At 49.9% G+C, this 21,125-nt stretch overlaps 1 protein-coding gene and 1 long non-coding RNA gene across 3 annotated transcripts in view; one reads left to right on the top strand and one right to left on the bottom strand.

Moving 5' to 3' along the window:
* The first annotated feature begins 1,545 nt into the window (after positions 1-1,545).
* LOC139051093 (uncharacterized) overlaps positions 1,546-21,125 on the top strand; it is a 41,472-nt gene continuing 21,892 nt past the window's right edge. Inside the window, exons 1-2 of one of the 2 annotated variants that reach the window (XR_011509230.1) lie at positions 1,546-2,827; positions 3,437-3,610. This is a non-coding gene — a long non-coding RNA (uncharacterized lncRNA). The remainder of the gene's footprint in view (positions 2,828-3,436; positions 3,611-21,125) is intronic. The other variant, XR_011509231.1, reaches the window with a different exon arrangement.
* LOC139050589 (solute carrier family 22 member 7-like) lies at positions 18,165-20,280 on the bottom strand. The gene has a single exon (XM_070527153.1). The coding sequence runs from the start codon at positions 20,186-20,188 to the stop codon at positions 18,335-18,337; it is 1,854 nt and encodes a 617-aa protein (XP_070383254.1). The 5' UTR covers positions 20,189-20,280; the 3' UTR covers positions 18,165-18,334.

The following is a 21,125-nucleotide window of genomic DNA, read 5'->3' as shown; positions in this document are numbered from 1 at the left end:
ATGAGGGTTTTTTTTTTCCGAGCGTAAAAGAAGCCTGCGAAAGAAGAACGCATGAATTCAGCTGGGACATTTTCGAAGAAAAGATACGCGAACAGCTCGGCGTCCCGTTTGGGCCCAAGGCTGGCGCGAAAAAGGCTCTTGCAACTCATGTTCAGTCATCTACGGAGCTGTACGTTTCATACATACAAGGTGTCTTGGCTCTTTGCCGCAAAGCTGATGACAACTGTCTGAAACAGATAAAGGAGCTGACATATACAAGAGATCCCGGGTGACGTTTCCAGCTTGTTTTTGGCAATGTCTCAAGTATCGACGTAACCATAAAAGTATGCCGTCGCCTCGAAAAAGCCCAGAGCCGCAGTATGACACACCCCATCACGCGGCTGCCCCATACTGCTGCTACGTCAACTTATGAGGATCGATCCCATTAGCCCACCACCTGTAACAACGTAGCCCACATTGTTCACCGCGAGCTCGAGGCCACCTACTCGCCAGACTGCTCCGCTACGTCTCCCGATCCACCAGCAACCACGATTGTGATGATTCATGCTGTTGTCCGACTGAAATTTGACAGCATGAGTCTCAGCTCCGCCTGTTCTTCGACACAATCCAACGTTCCCCAGTACTCTAGCGGCCCTCCTCATCTCCCGAAGACTTTTTCCACTGGATTCCGCATCGCGTCCAAATGGCGTACCCCTGATGACAAGCGCCGTAACCTAAGGGGTGCTCATAGTATCCATCCATTCATCCGTCCATAGGTAGGCTGTTCCACTGCCGCACACGGTGGGTGGGAGGACGGCAAAGGCTCGGCAAGACCCAGTTCAAGGCAAGGCCACATCAGTCTATTGGATCAGGTGACATTACAGGTTCGCTGGCCAGCCATCTTCGCAGAGTGTATTGGAGCCCATTTTTTTCCTTTCCAATTTATTGCCTTTTTATACACTAACTTTCTATGGCGATTACCTAGGCGAAGTTAGAACGCATGCGAGAGCTTGCGCCGGCAAGGAGCGCGTGGATAACCCAGGCTTCGGAGAGCGAGGGTGACGTGAGGTCATAGCAATCCCCTCTCCCCTCACGCCACCCTCGGCGCGCCAGCAGGTGTTCACTTTCGCTGTTCCCTCGGTGTGTTCCCTCGGTGTGAACAGGTGTTCCCTCGCTCCTTCGAGGCCTACACGTGATGTGGCATCGCAGCTAATAAGAATTTCGTTGCTGTTTTTCTGCTACAGTTGCAAGCTTTTTCGCTCAAGGCTCAATTTGATACTTATGGATCAGTATGAAAAAGATACCGAACAGAGACACACTGCAAGCCCGGAACTGCAAGCCCGGAACTTTCCAGTGACTAACGGCACGCGCGTTATCAGAAGAGGCACTCCAAAGGGTGTAAACTGTTCTATGCTGATAACGCGCGTGCCGTTCGTTACTGGAAAGTTCCGGGCTCGCAGCGATAAAGAAAGGAAACGCATCAAGGCAGATGACGATTATTTTTGTGTGGCAGAAGGGGCAAGCCAAATGGTGTAAACTGTTCTTAAAGTGCATATAATATATGAAGTGACCAGGGAAGAGCGGCAACCATGGGACCGGATGTGAATTTTTTCTTCTTCATTAGATAGTTATAGCTAAGCGTGTTTACGGGCCAGCGCAAAGAGCAGGCGAGTGAAGACGGCTGCGAAGCACCACACGAAAGAAAAAAGTTTTAGCTCAGCGATCCTTAATTAGGTCGAATGAAGCTCTTTGCTGCGCCACCTGTCTAACAAGTTACTGTTACGCAGTGTCAGCTCGCGGCCAAACGCTCCCGTCAGGTGACCGATCTTGATCATCCACTTGAAATCGTCATCAAACAGCCTCGTTGCTCAAACAGCTCGCAGGATACAGCAGTCCTCTTTAGCAGTGAAACACCTCCGAACCTTTATCGCCTGCAGGCGAGCAAGCGCCATGTTTGAAGTCATGTCACTGCTGTTCGTGCTGGTGTTCGCCATGTTTGTTTCGCAAGAACCCTGGACCACTGTGCGCCCTCCGGTGGTGAGGGGAGACTAGCAAAGTAAGCGTGCCGCTCAGCAAACACGCTGGCAGCCCGAGCGTACCGAATATGCGTAGCCGCGTCCCCTCTCGTCTGCTGGGTCCGCTCGGCTATTACTCCCTATGGTGTAGATTTCGCCCGTCTTCTGCACCTTGCAGTGCACTGCTTCTGCGGCGCCAATTAGGGGATTGCGCCACCGATTCACTTCATCGCCGTTCCCGCTTCCGTATTCCCGCGCCGTTCCCGTTCGCGCCCTCTTCTTCAATCGCAACTGCTCTGATGCTGGCGTTTCACCTCTTGGACCAGCCGGTATCATCCTCGACGCCAGTACTCACTGCTGATTTTAAACACTACGTGGACACCTGGCCTAGTTTGGGCATCCGGCATAAAGCGTCGCCTTGACATTGGTAGCCTAAAGATAATTCAGTAACGCTTGCATATGTGGCTCTATCTTTAGAACCTACATAGCAATAAAGTGATTCTATTTGGTGCAGAAATAAAATGTTTTCGGTTACTTTCTTTTCTGCCACCCTATATCTTTATTTGGTCGCTTCATGTGTTGCGCCCACGGGCGTCGCTTTCACTCTTATCGCTTCGGCAGCCATTCTTTGCTTCTGATCCAGCCACTTTCTATGCACGTGCATGCTTGTTCGAATGCTCTGCTGTTAAAAGTTTTCTTTCTGGGCCCCCGAACGTTCCAGCTGTGTCTGAAAGGCTTAGCAAAGGCCAAAAGGTGTGCTGCGTGGCGGTGTGGTGTCGCAACTTGGGGAGGAACCGCAGCGCAATTTTTTACCCTTTGTCAGAGGACGAGAGGTAAGCTAACTTTTTCTGCAGTACTTATCAAGAAACAAGCGCTACACTTGTCAAAACAGCCATAGGACAAAATAAAAATTTTCCGCAGTTGCTTTTACCTGAAAATCTCTTGGTTAGCTGCGGCACGTTTTTCAGTGGTATTGAAGAAGCTGAAGCTACTTGTAGAAAGTTGCTCATGAGGCGATCGATGCTAACTTGACGAGCAGGCGAAAGTTTTGCATCGGTATATATTAGCTGTGGCTCTCCACTTTTTCACGAGTATAAACCTTGCAGTTTAAGGTTACTGAAGGTGTTTGAGCACTCGCTGCGCAAACTGGCTACGCTGGAGAGCATTCCGCTGACCAGTTCTTTTTCTTTTGTCATGACTACATAGGATTATTCAGGAACATGGCAGAAGCCTAAAATAAATTAAATTGCGCAGCAGTCATCTCTTGCGTTTTGAATTACAGCTCAAATTTCGAGTTAATGCACGACGAGTGACGTGTGCTTCTTTTCAGCCTGTGCCTAGGACGACAGAATCTTACCGTAACTTCTTCTTACTCTCAACTTTCCTTTCCCGTTTAGGTGTTCTTTAAATAAGACCACGCTATATTTTGCCCATTTCTTTAGGTGTGACATATGGCGAAATTACGGCGTAGTTGTCAACACAGCATATGCAAAACGGCTACTGCTTCTGCTGGGACCACATCACAGAAAAGGACCACGTCAACACGGCCAATACAAGACTCCTGAGGTTGTCTGTGCCGGCTGTTGGAGCGGAAGAACGGTCCCTAATCGAAGAAGGTAAGGAAAACAATTTGTTAGTGGTGCGAATATTTGCTTCCGTAGTTCATTATTTCCGTACAGAAACCAATTCACAAGGCGCTGCTCAAGTGGCGTGACCACGGCGAGCGCTGTCTTTTCCTCGTCTTCTGCTACGGCGACGCGTGCCATGTTGCGTTACGCAGTGAAATTTGCTGCCCGTGCGCCAAGAAACCGAGTGCTTGTCAGTCTCTCTTTATCGCTTGCTCATCTGCTGTGTGCACTATTCCTGATTATACGTTAAACTAAAAAGCCGAACAGAAAGCCGAACTAGCTTTCGTCGTACGAATGAGTGAGCGACCCTAACAAACGAGACGATCTGACAAAGCTTACCAACGTTATTTTTGTTATCTTAGGTAGGTCGCCAACCTCTTGTTCCAAACCCACCACGCAACTATTGCGACATGGAATGACTTTAAGACTGCCTTCGTGGAGATATTTCGCCGTCCGGTGGTGCGAGAACTTAGCCGAACAACGCCTCCGCCAACGAGTGCCACTGCCTGGCGTGAATTTCACTAGTTGTATTGAGGTCATCAATCTCCGCGCCCAAGTGAGCCGAACCATGACTGAGGAAGTTAAGATTAAACATGTCCTCGAGAATGTTTAAGACGACGCCTTTCATATGCTCCTGGGTAAGAATTCTGCCAACTTTGCAGCTGTAGTCACCTACCGCCAAAACTTTTAAGAATTACCCCGGCTGTGAGCGCTCAGCCACCGAACTGTTCCTCGGGTGGCCTCACAATCCAATTTGCCGACTGCTCCAGAGCAGACTGCTGATGGGTCTCTGATGCCCCAAATCAAAGCCTTCATTCCTGAAGAAGTGACCCACCAGCTCTTACTGCTCTCTCTCACCCAGCAATCTGTCGAACGTTTGTCTTCGGTCATGCAGAAGGCCATCCATGAGCACGGTCAGAGGCTCTTCCACTAGTCCAAAAGCAACCTCCAGTTACCGCACTTCCGAGGAACGCGGAAGCTGTGTCGCATCTTATGGCGTTTTTCACTGGTCGATTCGGAGCAGGATTTTTTGCTCCGCGGCAACGAATCCGAATTTCACTGGTCGATCTGGAGCGGGTTCGCGCGTTCCACTGGTCGTTTCGGATCAACTCGCTCTGCGCCGGATCGCTCTCACTTGCTCCGCCGCCTAGACGCGGATTCGGGCGGAAATAGAACGCGTCGCATGGCGTCACTTCCGTCTTCAAGCGAAATCGGTACCCGGTCGGTACGCACAACATTGTGTTGGGCATAGTTTGCGGAACCGGTGTGGGTCACGTGCACGCAGACTTCCTGTGTGATCTCCCGCGGAGCGTTCGTGCGCTCCACTGGCAGACTCGGATTGGTGAAAGCCGAGCGCTCGCTCGAGGATTCAGGCGGCTGCTCCAGATCGACCAGTGAAAAACGCCATTAGACAGACGACGCTCCCCTAACACACGCCAGAGCTGCCCTACTCGACGCCACCGCGCCCGGCCCTACTCGCTGCACCTCGAATGCTCCCTCAGTACTTCCGACCGCTAGGTCCCTGGCCCACGAAGGACAACCGGGCAGTATGCTTTCCCCGCATTCTGGCACTCTTTTTTTCGCCGCTGCCTGCCACGTTTGCACGTAATAACTGAACCGCACCTCACTACAGTCCACCAGCATACTGATTCGAACCCGTCGCCCAACTTCTGAAGCTACAGCAGCCGTCGTTCCCCTTCACCAGGTCGCCGTTCAATATAGTCGAGGCGTCGTCACCCGCCTTCCAACCAGAGAAACTACAAGTACTGCAGCTCCTGAGGCTAGAGCTGCCCGCTTGTCGACATGCTCAAGACCTCCGCTACCACCCCACTTGTGGACACGGGTGGTGCAGTTTCTGTCGTACGTGAGACTCTTTGCCGTAAAATCAGGAAAATCACCCCGTCACTTTCTAGTCTGGTCCTTCATACTGCCACCATGCAGCCCACCAAACATTCAGCCGCATGCACTGCTAGGATCGTTATTCAGGGAGCACTTTACACAATTTAGTCCCTTGTACTGCGTTCCTGCTCTCATATAATCCTGTGACGGATGTGGGTACTGGCAGGTTCCAATGACCGCATGCGATTGTCCTAAGACAGCGCTTGTCATCCCTGATGGGCTTTCTGAATTTAACGGGACGCCATTCGGACTCTGCAATGCGCCCGCTACTTTCGAGCGCATGATCGATAACATACTTCGTAGTATCGAATGGAACATCTATCAATGCTACCTTGATGACATAGTCGTGTTTTATTGAGATTTCGGATCCTGCACAGAGAGCAGGTGAGCAGTTTCAGCCGAGTGCCCGCGCGAAGAAAGCAGTGACACTCATAGGATAGGATATGATAGGATATCCTTCTGCAAAGGCACATACCCACTGCGAGGAATTCACCAAGATTTGGCTGGTGTTAAAAATATGCTGTTGATAGAGAAATTGGTGAATGTGTCAGGTGAGATGCATCAAAATACCAATTGAAGAATTTAAGAGAATCGCTTTGACACAACTATGAATTCCTCCACAGCTAAGCAAAAATCCATGTGGTAGTTTCCAAGAGAGGATGCTCCTATAGAACGAATATTGAGAAATGACAAAAATTTAAACCGAGTTGCCTGAACGTTGCTTTTAAAAATTTCTCCTGAAAGAATAAAAACGGTGGCACAATAAATGATCCTTGGTCTCATTTTAGCACAGATTTGGCACAGAGGCGAGGGTGCCACACCAGCCTTGTGACGATAAAAGCCTAATTCTGGCATTCGACAGCGTAATTGGATACAAATTACTTCATTTTTCTGTAAGTGAAAGGAATGTTTGTGCCATGGAAATAGGAGGTGTCGATATTAGTGACAGTGATCCTTCCGTCTTTGACTTCCTCATTTCCAGAGCCATGCCACCGCAGTGACGCTCGTGCTATCTTCTTCATTGCACAAGTAGATTCCTGACCCTAGGTATCGACGTCGTATACAAGAGAAATTCCAGCGGCGAGTACGCAGGCTGTTGGGCGAACAGTGGAAGTTTTGTGAATCACTTGACCCTCGCATGCAACTGTTCCTCATATGGAATTCGGTGCACGGCCTTAGCCCGTCCCCGCAAGAGTCATACCTATTCTACGTTTCTGTCATCCGTTCTGAGTGATGTAGTCCCCACTAGGGACAACAATCTCGAAAGAGCTCATTGCAACGCGCATCTCTGATGTGGACCCGTCTATCTTCCTGGACCCACTCGACGCTGCTCTGGCCGCACTCAGGTGCTAGTTTCCCGGGTCCAGATGTCGTACGCCACGCTTTATGCTACCTATGCGAAGATAGCCCACGTAAACGTTTCAAATTGTGCAATCAACAATGGTACAACAGTCTCGTTCCTGAACAGTAGAATTTCAGATGCCTTGTACACTCCTAAGGTTTAAAAAGTCGTACCTCAACTTTACATCCTGCAAATTCACTGCAGTGTACAGCTTCTTGGGAAGGTACCCGCCGTGGTTGCTCAATGGCTATGGGGTTGGGCTGCTGAGCACGAGGTTGCAGGGTCGAATCCCGGCCACGGCGGCCGCATTTCGATGGGCGCGAAATGCGAAAACACCCGTGTACTTGGATTTAGGCGCACGTTAAAGAACCCCAGGTGGTCGAAATTTCCGGCGTCCTCCACTACGGCGTGCCTCATAATCAGAAAGTGGTTCTGGCACGTAAAACCCCATAATTTACTTTTTGGGGGGGGGGGAAGGGTAAAGGAAAGAACGATCACCACACGCATCTAGTGGTACACGAAACGCCGAAAATCTGAGCGCCACGGCTGGCTTTCGGCGAGATTGTTCTTCCATTTATAACGTCCGACAGCTGTGCAGAAAGAACAATGGAGACGCCTGTCATTCGTAGTTTTTCTTAATGTCAAAGACTCACATAATAATGCAACGCGTGGCGTTATCTTTGATGCCATAAGCAATGTACGAATCGGTGGACAAGTGTTTCCTTATATTCAGCGCTACCTGGGTCAGGAAATTGTTCATTATACTAAGCACGGGTAGTCGAACAGCTGGCCATTACACCAGCCATGTCGCCGCAAAAGGAATGGTTCTCAGTCACATTTTGTTGTCACTTGCACCCATTTCGGTGGTTAGAACTCTACTGCAGCAAATTAATCTTATCGAGCCCACTGACGACATGAGCGTTGTGACCTCAACCAAGACACGTCTCCAGCTTTCTGCACATATTGAAAAGGTAACAACATTGACGACATCGTACCTACGTGCTCAAGGTTTTGGCATTTCAACTAAGAAGGTCGTCTTCGTGGCTTTTACCCACAGGGCAGTGACCTGGTACCCAGTTCGAAAATATATTTAATTCGGATGATAAATCCCGCGCTGATCTCTTGGTGGTATTGTCGACAAAGATATTCCGGTAGCCTACCTTTCTTGCTAGAAGTTAGGACTGAGCTATAAGCTTTATATACTTAAGTTTCGTGTGAGTAAAGCGTGGAACACATCTATCAGGTATATGATTTGACTATAGGAAACGCTCCTTTTAGAATACATGCAATACTGCGTACCAGTGGTGGCAACGCTGCGCATACAAATGTGCGCATACAAAAGCATTGGAGAGACCTAATTTTTTACTTATTGACCGTCGACAAGTCGTGTTACCAAAGCTTCTTTCCGCGTCCTTTCGTTATTTCTATTCAAGACACTTTCCATAACTTAATCCTAGAATACCCGTTTTCGAAACGGTGGTCCAAGCCCTGTGTTAGATTTTTCAAAAAAGCCTCTTTTTTAAAGACAGATGGTTGAACGCGAAGCTGTCCCCCAATGCAAATTCAATAAAAGTCAAAGTCCAAAGCCAACGTTTATGCAACGAACCCCACAAATTTTGAACGACCCGATGCTATGCGTGTTTGATTTCATTGCTTGCTTAGGATTGCATTTTTTTTTTCGAAAACGTTGAAGTTGAATGGAGACTCGTTTCATTAAGTGTGGAGGGTGGAGAGGAAAGCAATTGTCAATGTTTTCTAGAGCCACTGTCTGCAACCTCGTTTTAGTATCTAAGATATGGTACGTTATGAAAGTGTTGTGTGCTGCGAGGGTAAGCGTACAAAAAATTCACCGAGTTTTCGCTACATTTATTTGGGCGTCTACCTGGGAGAGGATGAGTCGAACGAACTTGTTCCTCCCTGTCAAGAAAGGTGGGCTTGGTATAACTCATTTGTTTCTGCGACAAGTCGTGTCACGCTTTGTGTTTTTACGGGATCAAAACGATCCGTTTCTCCGAACGGTGATACAGGTACGGCTGTGTAGACAAATTCCAGGATTCATTGTTTCGACTGTTCACAACATGCCAGGAGCTGTGACTGGTTACCTGCGTGAAGTGATATGGTCATATAGGATGTTGAATGTACGTTTTTCACAGCAATACCTGTCAACCGTTACAAAGAAAAAAACTATACAGAGATCTCGTAGACACGATGTTCCCTGCACCTTTGTACCGTCTTCCACACCGTGGAGGCCCAGGACAAGATGTACTAAAGAGAGTGAAAAAAATGCCAATACGGCAGTCAGCTAAAACTTTCTTCTTCAACTTACACACAAACTGAGCTATCGACGGCACGATGTCGGCGCGTCTACCGGCTTGTCTGGACTGCACAACAACGTGGCCGAGTAACGGGATAATTTAGGCCTGTCACGTGGGTCGCAGTGCGAAGGTTTCTCTTGAGTCGCAGCGTTTGTCATTGCGTAGAAAATAGCGATTTAGCTCTTTCAATACGTCTTTGCCTTTTTTTTGTGATCGAGACTGTTGTCGCCAACTGCGACGCCCGCATGATTAACTCTTTCATGCACAGAAATTTATTTTTGCGAGTAAATCTTAATTTTATTCACAATATGGCAAAGGAGTGGCAGGAAAATGCTGTTCTCTCAAAGAAGAATCTTTTTTTTTGTTTTTTAGTTTTCAGTGGGACTGAGTGAGGGCGTCACCTGAGTTCACCAGGATGCGATAAGGGTGTAGCAAAGACACTCTACGTGGAGACCGGCAAAACAGACCCTGTTCTCTAGCAAGCACAAGTTCACATTACACAGGCCTCGCGCGTCCATGCGGTCCGCGAAGACTGGGATCCTGTTCTGCAGACAGCATACCCCCCGTAGAATGCACCTTACCGGCTGGTGCTTACAGTGAAGCATGTGTATTGTAGTGTCTACATGAGGCTTTGATTTTATTATTTGGGCCACCTTGGGGAAGTGGCCGAAGAAAAGAACACATTGCACCAAAGCAGTAGGCGTGTACAATTTTCAGTAGTGCGGAATATGGCTGTCTTTGTGAGTTGGAAGAGATTCACCTTTAACTAGGGCGACTCGCAGTTATGCTTCAGTTCATTTCTAGCTCTTCTCGCCCTCTTTCTACTTGTCCGAACTATGGCTTAAAGAACCCAGCAGTACTGGTGCCTATATCGCGGTCTGTGAAAACGCTTGTCCTCGTGTTGCTACTTTTCTGTGTCCCTGTTTGTTTTGCGCTCTAAAAGTTGTTAAAAATGAATCTATTCGAAATAGGCAGACTCACAATTTCGCTTCTTGCCCATTCTTTGTGACCCGAAAGGGACGTACTCTATTTCCGTCTCGTTTTCACTGCCTACCCCCCAAAATGAGCTTGTCGACAGGTAGCCCGCAGCTGTGGAAGGTAAAGTGGGAAACCGGGATTTCGCGTGCGGGTCGCTGGCCGCTGGTGGAGAGGCTAGGATGCCGCGATGAGGTGGGAGAGAGGCCTCTACTCCTGTGGTGGTGCTATATGGCACGGATGAGCGTGGCCGCGTGGTGTGCCTACCTTGAAAGCCATCTGAGGTGGGCAAAGTGTCTAGGCGTGCCGAGGGTTGGCGGCTTTACGCATGTGCGATGTGTTCTCGCCACTTAGCTCGCGTTGAAGCGAGATTCAGAAGGAAAGGCAACTCGCTCGTGGCTGCTGCCGCGATTCCTCACGGAAGTGTGTTGACAGCGAGTGCCCGCGGTCATCGAAGCGATTTGTGTTCACGTTTGCCTGTGTGCGAGTGACGCCATGCTTGTTAATTTAATTACAAAGAATAGTCACATATTTATGTGGCCGACAGAACAACTATCCGAACGTCGTATAGACGTCTCGACCTTTCGTCTTTCGGGGGAAACTGCGGCATTTATGTCTGCACCGTTTGGAATTGAACTTCGCGCCTTCTTCATTGCATCTCATTTCATGAAAAGCAAGCATTGCATTGCATTGCACACTGAGAACACGCTGCAAGAAGCCGTCGACGCGACCGAAGACCAGCTAAGCGGTTCCGGCTTGATCTGCTCACCGAGCAAGTGAGAACTGCCTGGTGAGCAGTTCGAGCAATTGTACTTAACAAGAGTGAACCAAGAAGACTTATCGAGAAGACTTAACAAGAGCGACGCGAGGGATTACGAGGCTATCAAGGTCGTGACGAGAAACGGCCAAGTGATCCCGGAGGTCGACAAATTCCGGGTGTTCGGCATGATCATACACAAGCGACGGGGCAACGGCGAGACCATATCCCGCCTCACAGCCAAGCTTACCAACGCAATGCGTCTCATCAGGCGGGTCGCAAACCACAATGCCGGGATGAAGGAGCAAAGCTTGATTCGACTTGTGCACTCACTCGTAATCAGCCACGTCACCTATGTTGCAGCCTTGCACAACTGTTTGCAGTGTGAAAAGAATAAGATCAATGTCCTAATACGACGAGCTTACAAGGCGGCGCTCGGACTATTCAAGTGTATGAACACCAACAAGCTCCTGAGCCTAGGGGTACACAATAACCTCGAAGAAATTGCGGAAGCGCAACGGACCGCCCAGTCGGAGCGGCTCTTGATGACCCAAGCCGGCAGGCGCATACTTCAATACTTGGGCTTCACGCCCGGGGCGAAAAAGGCGAGTAGCGACGTTCCTGTCCCGGACGGGACCCGGCGCGGGATTCGGGTAGACCTCGATCATGCCGAGAAACGTGAACCCGGAGTTCAACAAAGAGAGAAGAGCGGCGAGGGCCGACGCCGTTATCACCTTTCACGCAAAGGACGAGCACGCAAGGTTTGCGGATGCGGCAGAATATCAGGGAGACAGCGCGGCGTTCGTAGCTATTGTCATCGAGACGTCGTCCGGCGCGCCACGAGGGCAGCGGCGAGCTTACGGGTCCGAGAGGCGTGTCAGGCAGGAGTAGGTGTCCATTGCCCTGGCCATTGCCGACCCCGGGTGCCAGACGGTGTTGTGGGATTCGGGAAGTACAGTGTGGAATCATGCCAAGGGCAAAGTTTGTGGTTAGGCTGTGCGCGTTTTGTGCTCTACTGACCTGCAACGAGAGAATAGGTATGTTAAAATCAAGTGGTTCCCGGCGCACGCGGGCAACGATGCGTCGGAGAAGCACGATCACCAACGCGACAGCAGACGCAGTGGCGCGAGCGCAAACCAACCGCGCCACTGCAACCGACCGTCCAACATTGTGCAGTGCCAAGGACCACATGACGACGTTCAACGAACTTAAACAGTTTCACCGCCTGGCTCGCAGCACTTTCCCACCCCCGCACACGGGGTTGAACAGAGCGGAGGCGGTGCTGTTCAATTACAAACTGGTTCCTTACCCACCCCAGTGTTAATGAGTCATCTTTACTCGAAAGTATATCAGGGATGTGTGCTTCGTGTGCCAGCGGGAGAGGGCCACCCTGACGCACATCCAAGCTTCGACAAGTTCAACGATTCCGCCGCGACTCGCGGCTGCGGCGGAATGCTACGACCACGAAATCCAAACCTGAGCCGTCCAGCAGGTCTCGGCGGCTCTTGAAAGACAAAGGTCGAGCGAAACCGACGGGACTGTCCCCCTCAGGGCGACCGACCGCGGGAGTAACAAGCGCAGGAGTTGAGTAGAGACCAACTGCTTTGAAGACGTCCGGGGACAGCGTCGCGGTGCCATATAGTCGTGGTGTCATTCTGCAGGCGGCTTAATAATGTTTTTTCTCTCTCTCATTGAATGGCTCGGTGCACATTAGTTTTATATATAACTTACTAGGGGAACTCTGGCGAGGTGGTAGTCCGACCATTGTCGAGATCAGTTCGGACTGTATTCTTCAATTTGAAGTTACATTCGTAGGCCGAAGACCAAAGTCGCCTTTATCGGGGAATCCCTAATGCATGTAATTTTGGTCAGGGTAGTACGTATATGTATCTGCGCGTGGTCATTATATCATATGTGCATGCGTTTATATATAAATTCACAATGCAAAAAATCATGCTTTTTTTCCATTCCCAACGTGCGGCCTGGAATTCAGAAGTATGTTTCGGTAGTCTCGTGGTCAAACACACACATCAGCTTTCAAAGGGCCAATGCTTTAGCTAGCCAAAGGATGAAATTATATTTTCCCGATATAAGAAACACTCACGAAGCACACAAAGATACTGTGTGCCGTCAAAACAGAAAGGAATTAAGTTAGAACATAAGTTCGTGTTTTTCATTTTTAGGAGAACAAATGAACATTTAAAAGCATAATTATAGCAGACCAAAACACAAGAAGCGACTTTTTGATGTCGCGAACAGTATATCGCGCCCAGTAATTTCATACAAATTTTCCGGTGGCATCACTCCAGCATTGGGTTGGTTTGAAATCGACGAGACACATTAAAAATGTCAGGACTTTTGCTGCCACCAGTCCTCCCGCTCTTCCTGCTGGATGCCTTAGAGCTCTCCAGGCTTCCGGTGTTATACTTCTTGCGTAATATCCTCTGTACGAGGGTTCGTTTCATGTGATCCATGGACATCCTGGAGAAGTCTGAAGCGCGCCTTGCCACGATTCGTGCTTCTTCCACCACTGTCGTGCGTGGCAGGACGCGAATGACGAGAAGGGAGACGAAGAGGACAAGTCCCGCAACGGCGAACACTAGGTCTTCGTGTCCGGCTGGCTTCAGGACGAGGGTCATTGCCGCGCACATGGCCGCGACACGCCCGCGACACGCCCGAAGGCAAATGCCCAGCAGAAGACACCAGCTCGCGCTGCCGATGGAAAGAGTTCCAGGACGTAGGTGAAACAGTGTACAACGATTACGGTAGAGACACCCTTGGACAGAACGAGTAAGGTCTTTGTGATCATGACGTATCCACCACCCACCGCCACACTCAGCGCGCATTGTATGGAGCCCGTCAAGAGGAAGCACACGCTGAGCACTCTGACGAGTGCGACGCCGGTGATCAGGAAGTGCATCCCCGCGTACGTCGCCAGTGTGATGACAACCGTGAAGCACGGGATCCAAAATTCGTTATACGATGCTGTCGAAAAGACGCCGATGAAAAATACAAAAGACATGGCGAAGCAAACGGCAAACATGGCCAACGCTCGACACCGGAGGGAGCGATAGTCGACCAAGTCTTCCGTATCCGCACCTTCGCGACTTGCGTGGTTCTTCATCTGTTCTCTCAGCTTCTCCACGAGACAGGCTGTGACAGGAAGTGGGACATTGTTGGTTTCGGCAGCCTCCATCATGAGTGCTTCGGCCGCGTCCATTCTTCCTTTCGCGACGAGCCATCGGGGCGACTCTCGGGCGGCGGACAAAGCTGGGAGCAAGAGAGCCGTCGGGGCCAGGAACATAACCTGCTTCAGACGCCAGTCGATGACCACCGGTTCGACGATGACCCTCCAGACCTCACATAACGTGAGGCCCAGTACCGCCAGGAGGAGGAATTGCTGCGGCCTGTGCGCGTGCGTCATCACCTCGAACGGTATGAGGCAGGTAAAGATCATGTGTACCGAGACACTGGCCCCGGTAAGGAAGCGCACCACAGCGTAGCACACGTAATTTGTGGCCGCGAAGGTGCACACCGTGCAGGTCACTAACGCTGCGGCTGAGGACAGGAGCATGGCTCTCCTTCCGACGTAGTCAACGAAGACTCCGGCCAGGATGAGGGCAACGACCGCGCCGGCGTTCTGCAACGCGACAAGAGTGGCCGGAAGCAAGCGTCGGTCGCACACCATGTTCCAATAGCTCACCGCACTGGTCTCGACCGTCCGAGCATCGTAGTCCCACTCTTCACAGGGCACGTCGCGTGGGTCGCTGGTGTTCTGGAAGCATCGGCTGTACCACTTGTCCGCCCCGGTTAGTACAGCGCCGCTCTTGCGATGCTCAGCGGAATCGATGTGGTCAGCGGGTGGCTTGCAGCGTTCGTAAATACGGCAGCGGCTGAAGCGTCCATCGGCCTCGATTGGTATGGCAATATTCTTCCAATCGGCTGCAGAGATGTTGAAACCGGCGAGTGGTTTGCACCAATGGTCGATGTCACCTGTGACAAGGGAGATCACCACGGTTTGGCAATTAACCGAGAAAAGTCCCAAAAGAATGAGAACGAGCATCCTCGTCTGGAAAGGTCCGTGACCAAAGGCTTCCTCGCAGTCAAAAGACTCGCTTGTTCGGAGATCGGCGCCGGCCAGTCGCTGGGGGAAGACGACGTCCATCGCCTGGTTCTCAGATGTCGCTCTTCGGGTTTAGTAGTGTTGTGCGGTATCCAAGGAGATGATTCAAAGAGACGAGATCTTGTCTTGTCTTGTCTTGTGGCCTCGAGAGTGGCGCGTACCCACGATGGGGGATTGGCCAAGAAGCAGGCGGTTTTCCGTATGGTTAGAAGTAGAGACAATCTAGATTTGTATTGTGGAGCGTGGGACGAGAGTACTGTAAATTAGAAGTTTAATTGATTATTGTTAGGAATTCCAATAAAATAAGTAAACGTGAAGAAATGAAATAATATAAATTATGGATAATTTTAGAAATTCAGCAAGGTACTCTTTTTGTGTCTCTGATGAAATTGTAAACTGCTAGAAAAGCATCCCTGTGGCTGGATCCCAGTGAAGTCGCCCCAAAAGAAAGAATGGTTGGCGAGGATAGCGAAAGGCTAAGTTTAGTAAATGAGTATTCTAATAGTTTTCTTTGTCTTAGAAAGCGGCGGCACGAGAGAAAGTAATGTTCGACAGTTTCAGGCTCACTGCAAAAAGAACATAGAGGGGACACTGCGAGACCAGACCTGTGTAAGTAAAAATTTAGAGGAGGTATGCGACATCTCAAGTGTCCGTTTCGGACCCTCCGCACCGCTAGACGAGATCTAGCGGTGCGGAGGGTCCGAAACGAACACTTCTTCTTCGTCAGCTCGCGCACTTCACAGTCTATCACAGTGTCGCGCGCCTTTGCACGGCGTTTGCATCTCCGCTTTATACTTGGCGATCAAAAAGTAGGTCATTTCGCTTCAGCCTTTAATAAAGCGATTACCATAATTATCCTAGGAGCCCTTCGTACTAGTCTGGTGTGCCCTTATCTTTAAGTTATTTCATGATTTTCTTTAAAAGGAATATTCGGTGGAGCTCCTGTCATAACCAATGCAGGCGTTCATGCAGACACACGGTCTTGTTGCGTTCTTACCTTCTATGTAGTCGATTTCGCTCAATTTTCTGGTACGGACATCTTCACCTTTTTATTGCTCAACCATCCACGCTCAATGCGCGCTATTGTCCTATTCGGTTCGTTTCACCACTTTCTTCACGCTCGACTGTTCATTATGCTGGCTTTTCCACTTCTCTTTTATGATGCGGATATGTAGCACCTTGGCTCTTTTTTTGCTTGTCTATCGTGGCGCCTACTCAGTGGCACATACTGGATCAAATCGAGAGCGTCAAATACACGATATACGCAGATGACGTAACACTCTGGGCCCCGGAGGTAGCCTGGGATCAAATGAAAGCGCTCTGCAGCAAGCGATCGAAGCGATCGAGGAATACCTCGCTCCCACCGATCTGCGATGTTCGCCTGTGAAGTCGGAGCTCCTCGTCTACAAACCATCGAGAAGCGGTCCCAAGCCAAAGAACGAAATCAGAGATACACACTCCATTACTCTCAGAACAAATGACGGAGGAACCATTCCACACGTCAGCAAAATCAGGCTCCTTGCGATGCTCATTGAGAGCAATGGCTCTAACGCCACGACAGTGGAGAAGATCGTGACAAAGTCGAATAATGCCTTGAATCTCATACGACGCGTAGCAAACAGACAACACGGCCTCAAGGAAGAAAATTTCCTGAAGCTAACACACGCCTTTGCGCTATGCCACTTCACCTACGACGCGGCCATGCACAGATGGAAGGTAGCAGAGAAGGACTAACTCAATGTACAACTGAGCAAGCTAGTCAAACTAGCGCTGGGAATCCCCAAGACCACCGAGACAGAGCTCCTGCTGCAACTGGGGGTACACAATACACTTGAAGAAATCGCCGAAGCTCAAGAACGGGCTCAATGGACAAGACTCTCTGGAACCAAACTAGGTAGAGAAATCCTAGCCAAACTAGGTCATGACACCACAGTTTCGAATTTGGGGGGAAATTCCACTATCTGATCCGTCATAAGTGACAGGAGGTTCTCAGGAACATTAAATTGCCGTTACCCTGTTGCAGTGAAAATAAAATCGCTGGAGATGCCCTCAAAAGAGCTTTTGACGTCGATCGTGTACTGCAACGCGGTACCATGAGATTACGAACCTTCAGCGGAAAAAGCCCGCTGACCCAGAAAACGGGTTAAAAGCCGAAGACAACGATCCGCGCATAACTAACTAACTAACTAACTAACTAACTAACTAACTAACTAACTAACTAACTAACTAACTAACTAACTAACTAACTAAATAACTTACTAACTAACAAACTAACTAACCAACTGACTAACTAACTAAATAAATAAATAAATAAATCAACCAAATGAAGCAGCTCATCTTTTACTATGGGGCGGTGCGACTGTTCCGAAGGAAAACCTAACATTTCCGGTGCAATCGCTGTATTCAAAATGTTGGCTATAGTATTCAGCGTACTGGTTACAAAGGCAAATGGGTCAATAAAACGTGCATGATTTATGTACCGTGATGCAACAATACGTGCAGGCAGTAACAATGGGGCGATCTTATTTATCATTGTTCCATGGTTGTTAAAAGCGACCGGTGGAGAAAATGGCTATACGCTCACCCCTCTTACACAACACGCGGTTGCGTGCGGACCTTGCATTTGATTCGTGGTTCGATTACTTTCGAAAGCGCCTTGCGACAAACATGAGCTCCGTGCCTTTTTCACTGCATCTCATTGCATGGCTCGGTGCACAACAGTTTCATATTTAAGTTAGTAGGGCAACTCTGGCGCGGTGGTCGTCCGACCATTGTGGAAATCCCTTTGGACACTAGCCTTCAATTTCAAGTTACATTCGTACGCCGAGGAACAAAGTCGCCTCTATCGGGGGAATCCCTACTCCAGGTAATATTGGTCAGTGGAGTGCGCATATATATTATACGTGCGCGTGGTCGTTAAAGCACGTATGCATGCGCTTCTGTATATATTCACAATGCAAAAAATGATGCTTTTTTCCGTTCCATACGCGCAACCTGGCCTTCTGAGGTAAGTTTGAGTAGTCTCGTGGCCAAGCCCACACATAAACTTTCAAAGAGCCAATGTTTACCTATCAAAATGCTGAAAATTATATTTGCTAGGTAAAAATGAAACGTGCTCGAAACACACAAGAATACTCTGTGAAGACAACACAGATAGGAGGTTAGTTCCTGTTATTCTTTGGGCTGAGTGCGAAGAACATTTAAAAGCATAATTATAGCAGATGCGAATCCAAGAAGCGACTTTTCGATGTCGCCAACACGACACCGTGCCCAGTCACTTCATACAAAGCTTCCGGTGGCTTCATTCGAGCGTTCGCTCGGTTTTAAATCGACGAGAAACTTTAAAACTTCCAGGAGTTTTGCTGCCACCACTCCTCCCACTCTTCCTGCTGGACGACTTGGAGCTCTCCATGCTTCCGGTCTTGGGCTTCTTGCGTACTATCCTCTGTGCGAGGGTTCGTTTCATGTGTTCCATGGACATCCTGGTGGAGTCTGATGCGCGCCTGGCCACGATTCGTGCTTCTTCCACCACAGTCGTGCGTGGAAGGACGCGAATGACGAGAAGGGAGACGAAGAGGAAAAGTCCCGAAACGGCGAATACCACGTCTTCGTGTCCGGCTGGCTTCAGGACGAGGGTCATTGCTGCGCACATGGCCGCGATACGCCCGAAGGCAAACGCCCAGCATGCGACACCAGCGCGCACTGACGATGGAAAGAGTTCCAGGACGTAGGTGAGACAGTGTACAAAGATTACGTTAGAGACGCCCTTGGAGAGGACGAGTAAGGCCTTGCTGATCATGACGAATCCAGCGCCTACCGCCACACTCAGCGCGCATTGAATGAAGCCCGTCAACAGGAAGCATAAGCTGAGCACTCTGACGAGGGCGACGCCGGTCATAAGGAAGTGCATCCCTGCGTACGTCGCCATTGTGACGACAACCGTGAGGAACGGGATCCAAATTTCGTTATAGTGCGCCGTCGAGAAGGCATCGAGGTAAAAAATAAAAGATATGGAGAAGCAAATGGCAAACATCGCCAACGCACGACGCCGGAGGGAGCGATAGTCGACCAAGTCTTCCACATCCGCACCATCGCGACTTGCGTGGTTCTTGATCTGTTCTCTCAGCTTCTCCACGAGACAGGCCGTGACAGGAAGTGGGACATTGTTGGTTTTGGCAGCCTCCATCATGAGTGCTTCGGCCGCGTCCAGTCTTCCTTTCGCGACGAGCCAACGGGGCGACTCTCGGGCAATAGACAAAGCCGGGAGCAGGAGAGCCGTCGGGGCCAGGAATATGACCTGCTTCAGACGCCAGTCGATGACCATGGGTTTGATGATGACACTCCAAACCTCACATGACGTCAGGCCCAGAGCCGCCAGGAGGAGCACTTGCTGCGGCCTGTGCGCGTGCGTCATCACCTCGAACGGTATGAGGCAGGAAAAAATCGCGTGTACCGTGACAATGGCCCCGGTAAGGACGCGCACCACCGCGTAGCTGACGTAATTTGTCGCCCTGAAGGTGCACACCGTGCAGGTGACTACCGCTGCGGCGGAGGACAGTAGCATGAGTCTCCTGCCGACGTAGTCAACGAAGGCTCCGGCTAGGGTAAGGGAAACTACTGCAGCGGCGTTTTGCAGGGCGACGAGGGTGGCTGGCAGCAAACGTTGGTCGCACACCATGTTCCAAGAGCTCACCGCAGTGGCCTCGGCCGATCTAACGTCGTAGTCCCACTCTTCACAGGGCAAGTCGCGTGGGTCGCTGGTGTTTTGGAAACATCGGCTGTGCCACTCGTCGGCCCCGGTTGGCACAGCGCCGATTTTGCGAGGCTCAGCGGAATCGCCGTGTTCAGCGGGTGGCTTGCAGCGTTCGTAAATGCGGCAGCGGCTGAAGCGTCCATCGGCCTCGATCGGTATGGCAATATTCTTCCAATCGGCTGCAGAGATGTTGAAACCGGCGAGTGGCTTGCACCAATGGTCGACGTCACCAGTGATAAGGGAAATCACCACGGTTTGGCAATTAGCCGAGAAGACTCCTAGAAGAATGAGGACGAGCATCCTCTTCTGAAAAGGGCCATGACCAAACGCTTCCTCGCAGTCAAACGACTCGCTTGTTCGGAGATCGGCGCCGGCCAGTCGGTGGGGTAGGAGGACGTCCATCGCCCTGTTCTCAGGGGTGGCTCAACGGGTTTAGTAGTCCTGAACAGTATTGGAATAGAAGGTTCTCACTAAACGCCAGCTCTGCGGACCTGCCGAAAAGAAGGTTTCTTCTTCTTCATCAGCGCGAGCACTTTACACCCTGTCAAGGTGTCGCGCGCCTTTCCATGGCGTTGTCATCTCCGTTTACTACTTGACGAACAAAAAATTGTTCATTTCACATTGTCCTTTAATAATTAGATTACCATGTTTATCCTAGTAACCTGTCCTATTAGTCTGGTGTGCTGCTATCTAAGAACTATCCCATGATTGTCTGAAAAAAATATACGTTGGAACTCTTTTCATGATTAATGCAAACTTTCATGCGAATAGCTCTGAAGCGATGTGTAGGGACAGGCGGTCTTGTCTAATCTTTCCCTTCTGTGTAGTCGATTCGTTCAATTTTCTGGTAAGGATATCTTCACGTTTCTGTTGCTCAACGATCACACTGAATGAGCGCTATTGCCCCATTCATTACACTACTTTCTTCACACTCGACTGTTATAGATGCTGGCTTTTCCGCTTCTCTGTAGCTTACTTCTCAAACTTTATGCTATCGACAAGTAACCCCATGGCTCCTCTTTTGCTTGTCTATCCGGGAACCTGCACAGTGGCGCATACCATTCTGGGGGACGCTCACATATTTAGTTTCACATTTGCATTTGCACATGCCGAATGGGTGAAGCGGAATATTCGGGCACATATCCAGTGACACATACCCAGTTGCACATATTCAGGGGTCTTTGTCTATCCTTGCACATGTGTAATCATACCCAGTGGCATATACGAAATGGCCCAAGTGGTGTACACGCTAATTACCCAATCGGAGGCAGAAAGAAATCGCACACATACTCAGCAGCCAAGAGGGATGAGGGAACATTACTAACGTGAGATAGTAGAG

Source organism: Dermacentor albipictus, chromosome 10 (assembly GCF_038994185.2).
Source record: "Dermacentor albipictus isolate Rhodes 1998 colony chromosome 10, USDA_Dalb.pri_finalv2, whole genome shotgun sequence".
NCBI classification, from domain to species: domain Eukaryota; kingdom Metazoa; phylum Arthropoda; class Arachnida; order Ixodida; family Ixodidae; genus Dermacentor; species Dermacentor albipictus.
The sequence above is the reverse complement of the archived record's forward strand: the minus strand, read 5'-3'. Positions and strand labels throughout refer to the sequence as shown.